Here is a 15,934-nt window from a genome sequence, read left to right on the forward strand (position 1 = left end):
GTTAGAGGCTTGAGCCAAGTTCGAAGTTTCATCTTGGTGATGACGCTGTATCAGTTACTGTATTTTCAAACGAATCATCGGTACTAAAAATTCTACGGGATTAAAGGTAGGGTGTATTCCGTTGTGTTCCGAGATAAGCTGCCGGTCCTAAAAATTTCTGAAGACTGAGAGAGAGCTCAGGAAAAATCGGGTAGAGCAAGAGAGATAAAGACAGCAAACTGAGTTCAGAACACAACACATTTTATTATCCTTTCACGTTCGTTGTTCAAGGTGACGTGACGTACGCGACGATTCGTGTTCCGTAGATTTTCGAAAATATTCAATAGTGTACTAGATAATTATCCTAGGAATAAATACAGAGTGCACCACAGAGTTCACTGAAACATGAAAATATTAAGAAACTAGCAGAATTTATTACTCAAGATGTATTGCACGTTAAAAAAATGGTAAGCCAATAGATATTCGAAAAATACTGCAATTTGAAATTAATTTCAAATTACTTTCTGTCTAAAAATGATTTTTCTTAATATCCAGCATCCGCAGCCAAGACGCTGTAAGGGCCCTAAGCACAGGTGAAGTATCTACGGCTTTAAGACCCTTCTATTTCTCTGTGCATCCCGACTTGTTTGGCCAATTTCCCACACAAAGGGTAAGTCCTTGTTTTCAAATTTTTGTTTCGTATTCTGTGATGACATAAGTTATACTGCGTGTGTTTCTAACATGGATAGGTATAGCGTTAAGATCTGGCAGATTCTATGTTATTTATATCGTACATACTTGTGCGTGAAAGAGTTTCGTCAATCCTTTGTTCATTCACCGATTTCAAGTGCAATACAAAAATGCCAACACTGGAGCAAATATTAATTATGAAGTTTGCTTCATTTAATCTCCAGACTGTGAATGAAAACTCCCTGAAGCAGTTGAGTTCTTTGATTGAAACTCTGCAGCAACGGAGGCCAATCAGGCCGACTACGCTGCCCTTTTATCTACGCTCAAAAGACGAAAAGGAAGTCAAGGCTGGAAAATTTACCTTGGTGAAAATACAGTTGGCAGATCGTGATGTCAGAGAAACAATTCTGTGCATACTTAAGGCATGCAATCTTTCCACAACTTTCGTTGATAAAATAGAAGAGAAAAAACCACCAGCTTCAAAGCTAAAGTCACAATTTTGGCAGAGGTATAGAGCACATGATGGCAGAATTGATTTTTCTGAACTTGAGGATGATCCTATCTATGCTTCCATTATTATGAGGAGGAAAATCAACTTGGAACCTGACACGTTCAAGTAAGTGTATGTATCAGCCCTAAACGCGATCAACCTTTAATAAAATTCAGCTCTTTCTTTGGTTGGTTTTCACAACCGTCACCTTCTTCGTTCAAGACAAGGTTCACGATGTATCAGTGCATAGACGTTGTGAAATGTATATGCAAAGCACAAATAAGTCTTTAAAATTCTGTCATATCTTAGAAAATTTGGTAGAAATCCATTAATTACTGATGTTATTATATATTTCCACAAGTAATCGTCTAATGCACGCAGCGAAAATAAACTGCTTTCAATTTACTTTGATAAACCAATTATTTTTATAATGATCCAGAACAAAAAAGATGATATCAGGATGATAATATAAATAAATAAAAGATGGGGTTTAAAAAACGGCTGCGACCACTTTTCATACACATTCAAAGAAAAATCAGCATTACCTTCAACTAACGAAGAAGCATTTTCTTTCTAATCAAGTATGCTGATCGCGTTATTATAGGTTTTACGCATTCTATACATTGTGTAATAATAGTGTCCAGAAAAAAATGTTGAGTGCCTGGAAATGTCAGAAAATTAGTACATAATTATATAAAAACTTATACATAAGTATATTTTGGTTTGTACTATGGATTGTTAAGAGTCACAAAGATGTTTTGGTGTTTCAGAGCATATTTAGAAAAGCATAGCAATGAAGCCCTTGTGAAATTAGAGGCATGTCGACCGATCCGTGAGGAGGTGGCCAAACTAGAGAAAGAATTATGTTTAGACTTGGGCTTGAAGAAAATAGTTTGGGACTGCGGCTGGAATATTGCTCACTATCGCGGTTGCTTATTAGCCTTTCTGGCACTCTCCAAACACCATCCTGAGCCCATGAAAGTTCTCCAAGGTAGAATTCTAGTCTTTGCTAATGACACAGGCATCAATTTGGAGGGAAATGTAATGTTGAACTCTGGTGAAGTGCGGCACAACTGGCTTGATGTAAGACATGTTGATAGATACAAAATTTTGAAGTAGAAATTGAGTGGTAGTCGTTAAAGTAGTATGTGGTTTTAACGGTTAACATTGCAGCTAGTGAAGAATGTGAAAAAACAAGATGCTGTTCTGCTGCGGCTCCCAGCATTTGAAAAGGCTGTCTCTCAAGTTCTGCTTGGCATCAAAGTTGGAAGACGGTGTGTAACGTAGAGTAGGTAATGAGTGACGGTAAGGCTCAGGGTGCAATTTATGTGCAGGAAATTCATGCCGAAGGTCATGGTGGATCAGTACGAACAACAGTTACGTCAGTTAACTACTACTCTGAGTGACTATCGAAGCCGTAGAAAATACCCGACAGATTGGCCCGAAGATCTGAGCGCTTACGAAATTGTAGTCGAAACGTAGGTTCTTCAGAGTCTTGTGTTAATTTTTTTTCGAATTCCGATGAAATTGAAGCAATTATCATTAAATATCTATTCTTTTTAATAGCGAAGCTGGGCCTCTGATGCTATCACCCACAGGACAATTCATCGTTCCATCATCCTGCCCTAGTTTTCTATTAATTAGCTTCATCACAGAAAATTTGAATGCAGCTACTGAGAGACTAAATCATTACAACAGGTATGTTTCTTCACAAAATTATCAGGGGTTTTACAAATCTAGGAAATCGAAAAAACTGCCAAAAGTCCTTGTGGCACAAATGTCAGATCGACTATGTTATGCCCTTATCATTTGTAACTAGTTGTGTTGCAGACAAATATTTTCATTACACTTTGTGAATAAATTCGTTTTATTGAAGGTTTTCAAAAAACTTAACAGTTTAATGTATTTTTCAGGGTGAAACACGTAGAACGAGAGCTTCACAGAAAAGTAGCACTTGAGCTAGAGCTGGCAGCGCTAGATAAAGATGATAGCATAACACCAGATTTGATGATACAATGCTGCGAACACCTTTTGCAGAACAAAACTGTTCTAATGCCAATGCTTTCTGGGATTAGGCTATGGGTCACTCACTACTATTCAGTTATGAGCGATGGAGTCTTATGTATACCATGGGACTGGAAAATATGATATAACAAATGTTTCATGATTTTCAATATCTTTAAAAAGACTTCAATAACAGTTCAACTATAGCGCATATTGTTGTAATTACAATTTTTTTATTTTTCTTCTGAATTTTATTTTCATTTTCGAAAGTTTACCTATTTTGGTATATTCTTTTAATGTATATTAAGCAAACTTGGAATGTTAAACTAGTATAGATTAGTCAACGAAGGTTCTTTTCATTCGAATCGTAATGAGATAATTCTGTGCCATTCTTAGTAAGCAAACAGATTCTAATTCAACACTAGCGAATTATATTTATATCTAATTTAGCAACGAGACTGTAGTACTATAGGTAATAACTGCACAGACAGTCTTGTATCACAGTTTTAGTCAATTATTAACAATCGTATTTGTACAATATCGGAATATCGATCACATTCTAATCAAATTTGAATTCTAAAGGGTGCAATTATGGTACATGTAAATACATTTTTATAAATAATGACAATATTTTTTGTCAGTGTCGCTATGTAATCTTGCGAGCAAAGTACATGCATTGGTTAGTATGTTTCATTTACTACTTATGCATAAGAATAAAAACAAAGGCTGTAAAGATTATGAAGAAACTATGCATGAAATTTAATTTGAAATATCTTCTGCAAGTCCAAAATAAGACCCAGTCTTGACAAATTTTTCATCTAAATGATTAAAAACGTTTTATTTAGAGTACAGACTTCAACAACTTTCTTATCAGTCAGTTTTTTTGACAGTGCTGGGTAGGAAAAAACAGAAATACACCACATATATGTATGCCTGCGCTCGAGATCAGCAAATAAGGATTTTCAATACAACATGAGCAATAGTGCCAACAAATATTAAAATAACGTAACTTAATTTTATTCTAAAATTAGATAATAGCTTATATTTTTCTAAGCTTGTTGTAACAGGCTGTTGTATAAAATGTTATTTGCATCTAAAAATAAGTAGAAATAATGAAACAATTGACAATAGCCATATGACATTATTATCTTGTAAATAAATTGACCTTGTTAGAAGAATTCGTCTATTCTTTTGTCTTTTCACACGGACCGTGGACAAACAAACGCGAGTCGATTCTGAAGAAGTCTGAAGAGTATATTCCGCAACTTGACAAAGATTCGGAATATCATTGTCTTATTTTAACTGCTATGATAAAAAAGGATAAAACAGCGAATGAGATTAGTTCGGAATACATCTTACCAACCTTACCAACTAAAGTTTGTGAACGCAGCCCAGGATTTCATTGTCATTTTCCTAAACGTCAAGTTCGTGGCACTCATTGAGTTGTCGCGTAGTCCGTTGTTGGGAGTTGTGTTTCATGTTGCGGATTCCAGATAAATAAAGTTGTTAACGTGATTAGTGCGTAGATGACTAATAACGGCTGCACCTTGATGCACAAAGTTCACTTTCACAGAGAATAGCAACAAGCTATTCTCTGTCATTTCATTATCAACCAAAATTGATTGCGGCTGACAATCACCAGTACAGTTCGGTGTCCCATGTACACAAAAACAATAAAAATGCCAGCCACGAAGGATTCGAATATTGTTAAAATAGCCATAGAAATGGCCGATCAACAAGCACAATTAATTGAATTTAATCAAAAGCAGCCTTTGACCGGAATAATTCAGGTACATACAGACTTTAATTAAATGAAGATTGAAGAGCCTATTCATCCAACCTCCAGTTTACCTTTCAGCGAATTATCGACTGCCAATAGTACTGAATGCGGATATTCAACTTAAGGATCAAATTCATCTAAATAAAAATTCAATATCTGCTATGCCCTATGCTTGTTGCACATCCTTAAAATATTTTGACTTGATAAAAGTATAGTTTGTTGCATACATTGAATTCAAGTAAAATCTTTGGTCATAGCGACAATATTATTTATAAATTATCTATTTTCTGATGAACTCATCACTGTATATTTCGTCTTGCAGGAACTGTGCAATGCTTGGGATCTCTCAGATCCCGACACGTATGCTCTGCAATTTTCAGATAACAACCATAACTATATAACAGAAAAAAATCGGAATGAAATAAAAAATGGAAGCATTTTAAGACTGGAACATTCACCTTCAAAAACAGCCAGCGACATACTAGCCAAACTAAACAATGGCAATAACGATGAAAAAGTTGCAGCACTCCAGAAATTAAGCACTCTTAGCAACGACGTTACATTTGCTTTGGAATTTATCAATAAACAAGGCTTGGCTCTCATTATTTCACAGGTAATTTTTAACAATGTGACTATTTGCACTGCAGTGTAAATGTATTCAGGCATTTTGGACACCCTTGATAGGCTGAATATTTACTTGTCCCTATTATTTCAAAAGCAATTGGAGTTTTCGAACAATTATTCAATTTACATGACAGATGTTAAATTAGGGTCGATTACCATTCGTAACCATAGAGAGTAAGTTTCTGATAAATTATATTCACATGGAAGTTTGGTGTGCCTCATCAAAATTGTTTTCGAGTTATTTTATCTACAAATGAATCTGGAAAAATCATGACGTGTACACTTGGGTTATAATGTAGCTTCAACTTCAAAGGAATCAAAGAACGATAAAGATCCTTCCATGATCAAACCTTGTCTCATCTCATAGTTTACTATGCAATGTGTATATGATGTAACATTAATGTTTAACCAAAAACCAATCCCTTTAAAATACAAAAACTATTCATACCTTGTATTTAATAACTAGAAATTGCTACTTCTTTATTCTTCTAGTAAACAGCTAATACTGCTCTTACAAATCTGTAACTCTGTTTCTTGAACGATTTTTTAATCCAAATCCAATGTTCTTTCATATGTCTTTTTATAACGGTAGGTTGAGGCTGGTAAATCTAAAAGTAACACACTAGCCTTTCTCTTGCAATCCTTTGTGGAATTGATGGATCATGGGATTGTATCGTGGGATATATTGGAATCTCCGTTCATAAATAAGGTGGCTAGCTATGTGAACAATCAAGCGACTCCGCCGGACTCTAAGGTGGTCGAAGCATCCTTGCAAATTTTGGAAAATATTGTCGTGAATTCTTCGGGAAAATACAGTCAAGTTGAAAAGGAAGTTACTTTTCCAAATTTAGTCATGCACTTGCAAAGTCAGAGCCCTCAAATCCAACAAAATGCTATGTCCCTCATCAATGCTCTATTTCTCAAGGCAGACTTGCCTAAACGGCGAGCTGTCGCTGCTACTCTGCAATCTAAACAATTACGGCTCGTCTTTGTTACCAATGTAATACAATCAACAGGACAGGTAAGATTTAATAATAAATTGGTACTCAAACGTGAACATTTTCTCATAAAAGTTTTCTTAAATTCTTCAATTTACTCCCAGGTTGGCAGCGAGATGGCACATCAACTCTATGTGCTGCAGACACTGTTGCTAGGACTGTTAGAACAGAGAATGATGACTAAAATGGATCCCCAAGATCAGGATGCACTTGACAAGATCAAAGAACTTCGTCGCATTGCATTTGATACTGAAGGGTCCGTAAGCGGAGATGTAACAGCTCGAAAACAAGGCATTTTTGCTAAAGATTACAAGAAACTAGGCTTTAAGTACGATATAAACCCAGCCATGGATTTTACCGAAACTCCACCAGGAATGTTAGCTCTGGATTGTATGGTTTACTTTGCAAGAAATCATGTGGAGAGTTACACAAAGGTGGTTCTGGAGAATTCGTGTCGAGCCGATGAGCATGAGTGTCCATTCGGACGAACTAGCGTCGAATTAGTAAAACTTCTCTGCGAGGTAAGATTTTTGAGCGATTGACAAGTATTTGACACAAAATTGTATTCAAGTAATGAAATATGCTATGACATTCCAATATTTTTCGACCTTCTTTTAGGTATTACGAATAGGTGAAGCTCCCAGCGAACAAGGGCAGTGTTATCACCCAATGTTTTTTAAACATGATCATCCCTTTGAAGAGTTTTACTGTGTATGCATAGTTTTACTGAATAAAACATGGAAAGAGATGCGGGCGACGACGGAGGACTTTGTCAAAGTCTTCTCTGTTGTTAAAGAGCAAATCACTCGAGCACTTCAGAGCAAACCGACAGGACTTGATAAGTTTAAATTGACACTGCATCAACTTACTTACTCTGTAATCACAAACCTCTGGCAGCAAGAAAGGACCAGCCGCGAGGAGTGTGAGAGCCATGCCAAACCTATCATTGAACTTCGGGAACAAATTACCCCTGAAATTATGGATCTTATACGCCAGCAGAGGCTTGGGTTCTTAGTCGAAGGTACTCGTTTCACCAAATATGGTCCCAGAGGTCAGGTAAGTTGAGCTTCTTTCAGAGCTGTTAGTTTAATTTCTCATCAATAACACTGTACTCTAAAATTGCAATATAAGGAATATGATGATTTGTGACTTTAGAGAATGAAAGACAAATTTCGGTACGTTCGACTTTCACCAAATCACAAAGTGTTTCATTACGGTGAATGCGATGAGAAGTCTGTGCCAACAATTGACGAGCTTCCAGCAAAACTTGCGGTTGTCGAGATTCGTGCGCTTTTAACCGGTAGAGACTGTCCGCACATGAAGGACTTACAACGGCGAAAGACTACCCATCAGCTTGCATTTTCTTTGGCCCTTGATTCTGTCGAGGTGAGCAGTCTTGACTTTGTAGCACCAGATGAGCAAGTATTTGATTACTGGACTGATGGGATCAATGCTTTACTGGGTAAGCCTTTCTGAAAAATAATCATTAGTTTACAATGTAATCTTTGGAAATTAGAAATTGTTTCTTCACTTTTATTGGAAATCAAACTGTACCATCACCTGTCTATATTCCGAACTTTAGGCAACAAGATGACGAGCAAGGAAACAGAAAAGGACCTGGAAACCCTCTTGTCTATGGATATTAAATTGAGATTATTAGATGCAGAGGGTATAGACATTCCGACCGAACCTCCACCGATCCCAGACAATCCACCGCACTATGACTTTTGTTACGAACTCACATAGACTTGAGAATTATATTGTGGGTTTTAATTTCATTAGTTTCATTGTCAGGTATCTCAAGATTTTACATACAAGATGTTAGTGCAATTTTTTATTTCATGTGCAAATGGTTTAAATGCCGCAATTGACTCATTAACTATAGGTTAATTTCTATAAATCAGAAATCGCATGCGAAAAGTATTATTATTATTATTATTATACGTGCAGAATCTTTGAGAATAGTCGCACTCAAGAGACCAAATTGGAAATTTCACGATGGCGAAATGGCGTAAATCTATAGTATGCCAAAGATATTGAAGAATGATTTATATATACATATACATATTTTACAGATTTTTACTTCATTTTTTTTTTCTACAAGTTACCACCAGATGTGGTCTATCTATTGAATCTCTACTTCAGAATATTTATGTAATCAAAGGCAACAGTTTTATAGTGCACGAATCTACACCGCTTTTAACGTAATTTATTTCATTCATATTTTTTATACTCTTTCGTAAATTTATGTAAACTTAATTATTGTAATTGCGATATTAAGGGTGCCATTTTTTTATTCTACATTTTTATCCGTAGTTTGTAATGACGCAATGATCTTTATTGAATAAAAATAAATAATTTATTTAACAATATTGTGTAGTTTGGATCCAGATATCACTACAGAAATTTGTCTAAACACTACTTATAAGAACAATGTATTTTTTAAGTAAAAAATTCTACTTCGCGAGGCTCTAATTTGCACAGTGATCATAGAGAATTTTATTCATGAGAACATTTTAGTCGTGGCAATTTGAAAATTAGCACGCATGAAGAAAAATTGTATTACTATCAGAATGTTGTATTTTTTACCGTTAAACATTGCTGATTATACAACATGTATATTTTGTTGATGTCATCATGCTACATCGAATCACTAAATATTCAGTTAGGATTGAACCGAATTCAGTTGAGTTCGCAGTATTTATTTTCTGGCAAAGCTATCTGCAATTGAAGATTTAAAAAATCACGTGCCGATGTCCTCGTTCAAGATATGATAGTGCTGAGGGTCATCGGCATAGTGGTCAGGAGGACAGAGGAAAAATTCCATGAGGTTGAGCACTGGCCCTCTGCTAAACGGATTCAAGTAACGTCCTCGTTTGTCCCTCAGATATGAGTATCTCTTATAATTGAACATTTCGTTTGTTGTGAGGTTCATGCAGGCGTGAAGAACCTGCAGTTTGTGAAATAAAGAAGGGGTTTTACAGAGCTATCGAGAATAAGACAGTAGTTTTGAATGATAATGTGTCTTACGGAAGTGCAAGTCAATATCCACCCAAGTCCGCAGAAAACAAAAGCCTCAAGAAGACCCAGTACATAAAGCAATTGAATCCCTTCAATCGCGATGCAGTAGCAAGCGAAGTATAACGTGAATGAACAATTTATTGCGATGCTCAGGACAAAAAGGAAGAACCACATTCTGAAACAGTGGAAGAAATGAGCTCGGGTGAAAAAACTATAGTTGAGATACATTAAGGACTTGTCTGGGCTCTGTAACTTTGTAACGGATGATAAAGGAGGTTTTCCGTCCAAAGCTGATCGCTGGTCTAAATGGTGTTTATCACTTTCATCACCGTGATACAAGTTGCAGAATCAGAGGCCTGGGTTCGTTTTGTATGTACAAACCTGTTCCTAAGGCCAACACAATTGTAGATAAACGGACAATGGTGATCGAAGTACGTTACGCATCGATTGCAGAGACGGCAGTGTTTCGCTCTGAGTGGTCTGAAACACCTGCAGCTGTGGCAAAGTCGCGACAATATCACGTTCCGTTTCTTCCACTTGTCAAAGTAAGGAATCTGCGGAGAAAAAACACATTAGCTTTAGTTTTATTTTTGTAAGAGGAAAAACGTTCAAGTACACGCAAGGATCGCAGCACCTGTTTTATGGCCCTATAGTAGGTCTCGCTGTTTCGAGGCACGTATCCAGGGTTCCGCCGATTGGCTACAATCCATGAAATCCACATCACAATGTTCCAATAAATAAAACAATAGTGGCTACCTCGGAGAACATCCCACGTCAATGGAATACACTTCAGCATATACATTGGATAGCCCCAGAGTAAGACAGAGCCCATGAAAAGAAGAAGAGGCCCTTTGCTGTTACCTGCGCCTCCAAATAGCAATGCCCTAATAACCGGATTAATCATTTAGAAAGTGTGAATAAGAACGAAAGTTTCATTATTTCAGAGTGCGATGATTTCGCATAAACTACTCTTAAGAACCATATTTTCAAAGTTTAAAAGCACTCCATTTCTCGAAATTATGCTTTCGAGTGAAATTTTTTCTTCCAAAAACTTGTACGATAACTTGAACCGGAATTTCTGAGAAATCCCAGTTCTATTGACTGCCTAATTTTTTTCTACTGTCAATGTGATCAACGAAATATCTGGATGACATTCCATCAGAAGAAGGTAAAAGATATTACCTCAAGACTAACGTCAACCCGATTATTGTCAGACTCACAAGATAGCATCGAAGCTGATACCATAATAACTCAAACCCGAATATTTTGCAATATTTTAGTACTTTTCCAGAGTCTTTTCAAAAAATGTAAGAACAAAAAAAAATGGGATTATTTGTGTGGATAAGGTAACAAGCAATCGGTAAATTAAGGAATTGAGGCCAAGGCGTAACAAGGCGACGAAACCATAAAAGACTGGGACCGACCAAAGTTCGTTCATCGGTGGAATCCACCGAGATCTCCGTTTCTGTTCGGCCTGAAGAATAGCTACAATGTCAGCATGTCGATGAGCTCGAGCAAGCTGAAGTGGCGTTTTGCCGTTCTTGTCGCGCGGCTCAAGCTCGATTTTACTCTTCTCGCAAAGTATCCTCGCGCAGTTTACGTTGCCGGATAGACAGGCGAGGTGCAGGGGCGTCGAGCCGAAGTAGTCTGGCTTCTGCAGATCGACGCCGCTGTACATCAAGAGCCTGATTAGCTCCGGGTGGCCTTTGTATGCGGCCCAGTGCAAAGCTGTGTCCCCGTTTATATCGGTCAGGTGACACTGAGCTCCGGATCCTAAAAGGAAAGCTGCAGTTGCGGCTTTTCCAAACATACATGCCGTCATCAGCGGCGTCAACCCCTTGAAATCGGCCGCGTTCACAGCCACCCCGGCCTGTAAAAAAATTCATCTCTTTCTCTTTTTCTCCCTCACAGTCCATCGTGCGCTATGGAAAACTTGTTCACTGCGGTAGTGAGACGTTTTTACAACCTTCAGCAAGGTTTGTACGATCGCACTGTGCCCTTTGCGGCAGGCCCAGTGGATGGGCCTGGGCCCCTGCGTTCCCAAGCAAGAGAGATCGACGGGTCCGTTCCGCTCCACCAGGTAACGCATCACCTACAAGGAAGAGTTTTGGAAAATTGCTTTTTACAAAATAAGCACCGAATTTTATGATAGAGGTAGCGACTGACGTGCGTGAAGAAGTACGAATAAAAAAGGATATCAACCCTTTGAAGGAGAAAGTTTTTCAGAGAAAACTTCTCGGACATAAATTGAACAGAGATTGTGATGAGTTTTGAAGTATTGTAATCAAATATGACACTTATAGCAACAACACGAACAAGAAAAGAATTGCTAGCTCAGAAATACAAGAAAGATCAGGGATAGCATGAAATTGTTGTGGCATTCACCATTATTTGATAATTTTTTATCTACTATATAATTGCGCTGACAACGGCTGAAATTATTATTGGTAGAAGGTAGAACATTTTCATGCTTTACCTATTTTACCGCAATTGCAGTACTCGTACCGGCAATTCTTTTTTCTGAAAAATTGAAACTTATGTACGCAGTTAGGTTGAAAATATAAAAAAATCTCAAATAAGTAATCTCATCTAACGCACCTCAAGGTTTCCGTCCAAGGCAGCCCAATGGGCAGGTGTGTATCCCCATTCGTCCCTGGCGCTGAGGATGCTGGAGGTTCCATTGATTTCTATGAGCGTCTCAATAGCCTCGACCTCCCTATAATCAATCATACACATCCCATTTAATTATCGAAAAATAATTTCATCGCAGAAAATATCGCAATGAGCATACAGTGCTGTATTATCAAAGCGTAAGGAACTGTAACGATTCTTCTGAAGAAGACTTACCCGGCCCGTACCAGGTCAAATATCTCCTTCGACTTGTCGCTGGTCCCTCCGGAAGCCTGGCTGAGGGCGGCGTCATCCGCGTAGACGTCGTCGTCGGGGCTGTTTCTTCTTCGGGTCCCCTTGCCTCCGGCATGAGCCGCCTCCACGGACAACGGACTGTTCGGCATGTGTCCCACCATGTCGGGGTCCGGGCTCAACTCCCATACCGACCTGGCAGCGCCCGGGCCCGTAACAGGGCTCACCGGGTACACCTGCAGGACGAAATCACAGTCTTACGAATTTGGTGGATGCAAATGGTCATGGAAAATAGATATTCATTGGCAGTAATTTGCCAATGAATATCTTTTTCAATTGGTACACTACGTCTGTATGCACAGTGTTTTTCTCCATCACGTGTAAATACTGAAGATTCTTTTAAATAATTAAATTACTCTTTTAAATTACTCTTCTGTGGTCTCATGTGCGCTACAGCTAGGAGTTGTATATTCGTTAGGTGGTACTTGCCTTGCAAAGCGTTGCGAGATCCGTGTTGAAACGCTCGAACTCAGAAGGGGATCTTGAGTTGGTGACTACGGCTGCAGGTACGTCTGGGACGGTTAGTCATAATGAAAATCCAGGACCAGACATGTTTCACGTTTTCACGTTTCACCCTGCGATTTTTTTAAGAAATGTCACGAGAACCAAGAGTTGACCTAGACTTGCGTTCAGATCAATAGCAGCCGCGGGCCACTCATACCTGTTTGTAACATTATAGGTACAAGGAGTGCTCGTCAAAGTCGAAGCACGCCTGCGTCAAGGAATTCGAATTTTGTATTATCAACTTTCAGGAAACTACCCCGTCATTTAGGCTCCCAATTTTTCACAATACCTATTATGTAATATGAACGGCCATTTCAAGGGATTTCCAACGAACTGCAGGTGCTAACGTGCAAATGTGTTTGAACAAGTTGCTAATTGGGGCAGACATTTTTTTTCATTTAGTTCAACGAGGGTTAACGAGACGACAAAGCATCAAGAAATAACCATAATCATAATGTCATCATGTATAAAAACATATAACATAAAATAAGAATGTAATGTAATAAGTATAGAGATATGATTAAGTTACAAATTAAGACCCGAATTTTCAAAATTTCGTATACCAATTATATTACACACTAATGAAAAAGAATTCTTTTCGGGTCAGATAATGCATTTCTAATTCATTCGAATCCTGTATAAGTAAAATTAAGAAATGCATTTCAGTTTACTGAGTTGTTAATATCACGAGTAATCCAAAGTTTTAATATTGGGATCGAATATTAATCTCATTTTAAATCACGTGGTATCACCGCGAGAATTGTTTGATCAATGCTTGAATGTAGCCGTGATGCTAAAACGCGAGCGAAAGTAAAGAAGGCAGAATAATGTGATTTTATCGCAGATGTTTGTGAATAAATTGGAATTTATATCGATTAAAAAAATGGTTAAATTAACGACTGCCTACGTGGAAAAAAAGTGTTCACAGACGCAGGCATCGAAATCGCTTACGAAAGAATTAAAAAAGGATCATCTGAGAAAAATCACTCATCTTTACATGAATGACAAATTCATCAATGCGATCGTAAGTGTGTTCAACAAATTCATTATTAATGATTGATTTTCTTAAATTGAATTGATTACAAATGACTTGAAAAAACGTAATAGCATAAATTATAATAATGTTATACGCTTCGTGCATTTATCCTTTCATTCGACATGAAATATTTTAATTAAGGGTAACTTTGCGATGTGTGGGAACCTGCGCGTAATTTATCTCCACAATAACTCGATAAGTAAAATAGAAAACTTACATTTCGGAACGAACATCACGCATTTATATCTGCAACACAATAATATATCAAAAATTGAAAACTTGGACTGTCTGCAAAATCTTACATCACTGTTCCTGGGATATAACAACATTGCCGTAATTGAAGGGTTGGGAAATCTGGAGAACTTGACAGAACTGCACGTGGAAAGACAGAAAATTTCCGCGGGGGAATCTCTGTATTTCGATCCCAAAAGCCGTCACAATTTAACCGTAAATATATGCTATTATACTAACAATAAGACCTTCTTCGAGTGAAAAATACTTTATATCTTTTCAACTCTTTTATATTCATTAAAAAAAAAAACTGATTGATCCTCGTTCACGATTCTTATCATATTATAAAATACCTATGTTTCCTTAGATGTCATTGAAGGTTCTGAATGTAGCAGGAAACAGAATGAAAACTTTGAAGGACATCAATAATTTCGAAAGGCTTGAATCGTGCGACGCAAGATGTAATTCTATCGAAGACGTTAAGGATTTGACGGAAACCGTACAGAGTTTGAGAAAGTTGAAACAATTATTCCTCCAAGACAATCCAGTAACGAAGTATTACAGATACAGGGAAAACATCATCGCCAATTCGGACTCGTTAGGTGTGTTGCAACAAGTCCAACATCACAAGATGATTAAAAGATAATCAATCTTTGAAGGCTTATACCGTATTGAAAATGAAATGTTATACTCAGATTCTTATCTCACAGAATGTTTAGACGACAAGGACATAAGTTCGGTCTGTCGAAAATTTATGAAAAATTTCAAAATCGAACGGCACCTTCAGCAAACAACTAAACAATCAAAGATGACTCTTAGCGATGACATAACGAGTGAGTACACGAGTATAATATATGGATAATTACCCGATCAGCACCCTCGTGCAACTCAGATTCGGTGTATTCGTGTTATAATTTTAACTGCGGTATAACCGAATATTTTTCCGACTAATTCTGTGTCGACAGGTTCGTTGAATTTACCTCCGGCATTCAAGAGATCTGTCACTCGAGCTATATTGCAGAATTCAGGACCGAAATTATCAGTATCTGTGACATCTGCGTCGGGTCAGCTGCATCCACAGATTTTCCCGTCTTGGAAATCGGGCAAGTACTTAATATTTAATTAATCGGTAACTTGTGTCATTCCATTTTATCGAGATGATTATACGAATGCTAATTATGATTGCGATTACAATGTAGTACTTTGAACGTATCTTTACAGTGTCTTCGATCAGAGGCTTGAGGGATAGTCATTTTACTCCTAGACCACTTTGGAGAAGTTCGTCGAGAGGTCGGCCAAGTCTAACGTTTGCAGCTGCAAGTGAAAACACGATAGCATTACCACCGATCTAATTGCGTGAAGAATATTTCACGGAAAAGTTGATTGTAATAATAGGTAGCTGTGAACGTACAAGCTGGCTCGAATTCGTCGTGCGTCTGCTTTTTTGCGCGAAGCGTGCGACTTACTTACACCATTAACGCTAAACTTATGCATTCGGAATTGAAATGTAATTAATTGATGCAGATATTGTTAATAGTAACATATATAACACATTGAAAAGGTAATCAAGCAATAAATTAACATCGAACAATAAAATGGTAGCAGACAAAACTAAATAACCGTAACAAAAATTTGTACGCTATTCGGATATGTCT

General features: G+C 37.5%; 4 protein-coding genes and 1 long non-coding RNA gene across 7 annotated transcripts; 3 read left to right on the forward strand and 2 right to left on the reverse strand.

The window, feature by feature from the left end:
* The first annotated feature begins 10 nt into the window (after positions 1-10).
* On the forward strand, positions 11-4,341 carry LOC124178001 (T-cell activation inhibitor, mitochondrial). 2 transcript variants are annotated; one of them, XM_046561028.1, is made up of 9 exons: positions 11-106; positions 271-446; positions 535-649; positions 894-1,285; positions 1,930-2,242; positions 2,333-2,433; positions 2,476-2,637; positions 2,726-2,857; positions 3,073-4,341. In XM_046561028.1, exons 2-9 carry the CDS (start codon positions 424-426, stop codon positions 3,305-3,307), a joined length of 1,473 nt encoding a protein of 490 aa, XP_046416984.1. In that variant the 5' UTR covers positions 11-106; positions 271-423; the 3' UTR covers positions 3,308-4,341. The 2 variants fall into 2 exon arrangements, with proteins under 2 accessions (XP_046416984.1, XP_046416982.1); XM_046561026.1 differs by having other exon boundaries at positions 13-446.
* Positions 3,810-4,514, reverse strand: LOC124178007. Its single transcript, XR_006869707.1, has 2 exons — positions 4,329-4,514; positions 3,810-4,256 (listed from the first exon to the last, which is right to left on the reverse strand). It is a non-coding gene; the product is annotated as an uncharacterized LOC124178007 (long non-coding RNA).
* Positions 4,515-4,581: 67 nt separating this feature from the next.
* Positions 4,582-8,437, forward strand: LOC124177999 (engulfment and cell motility protein 1). Of its 2 annotated transcripts, XM_046561023.1 has the most exons (7): positions 4,582-4,953; positions 5,266-5,556; positions 6,160-6,588; positions 6,670-7,086; positions 7,184-7,621; positions 7,721-8,027; positions 8,148-8,437. In XM_046561023.1, exons 1-7 carry the CDS (start codon positions 4,822-4,824, stop codon positions 8,309-8,311), a joined length of 2,178 nt encoding a protein of 725 aa, XP_046416979.1. In that variant the 5' UTR covers positions 4,582-4,821; the 3' UTR covers positions 8,312-8,437. The 2 variants fall into 2 exon arrangements, with proteins under 2 accessions (XP_046416979.1, XP_046416980.1); XM_046561024.1 differs by lacking the exon at positions 6,160-6,588.
* Positions 8,438-8,881: 444 nt separating this feature from the next.
* On the reverse strand, positions 8,882-13,174 carry LOC124178000 (probable protein S-acyltransferase 23). Its single transcript, XM_046561025.1, has 9 exons — positions 12,938-13,174; positions 12,434-12,684; positions 12,185-12,302; positions 11,553-11,678; positions 11,011-11,456; positions 10,221-10,470; positions 9,968-10,140; positions 9,596-9,761; positions 8,882-9,515 (listed from the first exon to the last, which is right to left on the reverse strand). Exons 2-9 carry the CDS (start codon positions 12,610-12,612, stop codon positions 9,309-9,311), a joined length of 1,665 nt encoding a protein of 554 aa, XP_046416981.1. The 5' UTR covers positions 12,613-12,684; positions 12,938-13,174; the 3' UTR covers positions 8,882-9,308.
* Positions 13,175-14,201: 1,027 nt separating this feature from the next.
* On the forward strand, positions 14,202-15,912 carry LOC124178004 (protein phosphatase 1 regulatory subunit 42-like). The gene is made up of 5 exons (XM_046561032.1): positions 14,202-14,495; positions 14,647-14,881; positions 14,975-15,112; positions 15,245-15,382; positions 15,501-15,912. Exons 1-5 carry the CDS (start codon positions 14,202-14,204, stop codon positions 15,629-15,631), a joined length of 936 nt encoding a protein of 311 aa, XP_046416988.1. The 3' UTR covers positions 15,632-15,912.
* Positions 15,913-15,934: the final 22 nt, after the last annotated feature.

Source organism: Neodiprion fabricii, chromosome 3 (assembly GCF_021155785.1).
Source record: "Neodiprion fabricii isolate iyNeoFabr1 chromosome 3, iyNeoFabr1.1, whole genome shotgun sequence".
Classification (NCBI taxonomy): Eukaryota; Metazoa; Arthropoda; class Insecta; order Hymenoptera; family Diprionidae; genus Neodiprion; species Neodiprion fabricii.

Bases quoted from the DNA above. Each gene is read 5' to 3' on its own strand.
- LOC124178001 (XM_046561028.1), top strand. From the start codon at position 424: ATGTATTGCACGTTAAAAAAATG. The intron at 650-893 runs GTAAGTCCTTGT...TTTAATCTCCAG, and splicing joins GCCAATTTCCCACACAAAGG to ACTGTGAATGAAAACTCCCT. The intron at 2,243-2,332 runs GTAAGACATGTT...TTAACATTGCAG, and splicing joins TGCGGCACAACTGGCTTGAT to CTAGTGAAGAATGTGAAAAA.
- LOC124177999 (XM_046561023.1), top strand. From the start codon at position 4,822: ATGTACACAAAAACAATAAAAATGCCAGCCACGAAGGATTCGAATATT. The intron at 7,087-7,183 runs GTAAGATTTTTG...ACCTTCTTTTAG, and splicing joins TAGTAAAACTTCTCTGCGAG to GTATTACGAATAGGTGAAGC. The intron at 7,622-7,720 runs GTAAGTTGAGCT...TTGTGACTTTAG, and splicing joins AATATGGTCCCAGAGGTCAG to AGAATGAAAGACAAATTTCG.
- LOC124178000 (XM_046561025.1), bottom strand. From the start codon at position 12,612: ATGGTGGGACACATGCCGAACAGTCCGTTGTCCGTGGAGGCGGCTCAT. The intron at 12,303-12,433 runs GTAAGTCTTCTT...GATTGATTATAG, and splicing joins TTTGACCTGGTACGGGCCGG to GGAGGTCGAGGCTATTGAGA. The intron at 10,141-10,220 runs GTGCTGCGATCC...TTTTCTCCGCAG, and splicing joins ACTATAGGGCCATAAAACAG to ATTCCTTACTTTGACAAGTG.
- LOC124178004 (XM_046561032.1), top strand. From the start codon at position 14,202: ATGTGTGGGAACCTGCGCGTAATTTATCTCCACAATAACTCGATAAGT. The intron at 14,882-14,974 runs GTGTGTTGCAAC...TGTTATACTCAG, and splicing joins CGCCAATTCGGACTCGTTAG to ATTCTTATCTCACAGAATGT. The intron at 15,383-15,500 runs GCAAGTACTTAA...GTATCTTTACAG, and splicing joins TTTCCCGTCTTGGAAATCGG to TGTCTTCGATCAGAGGCTTG.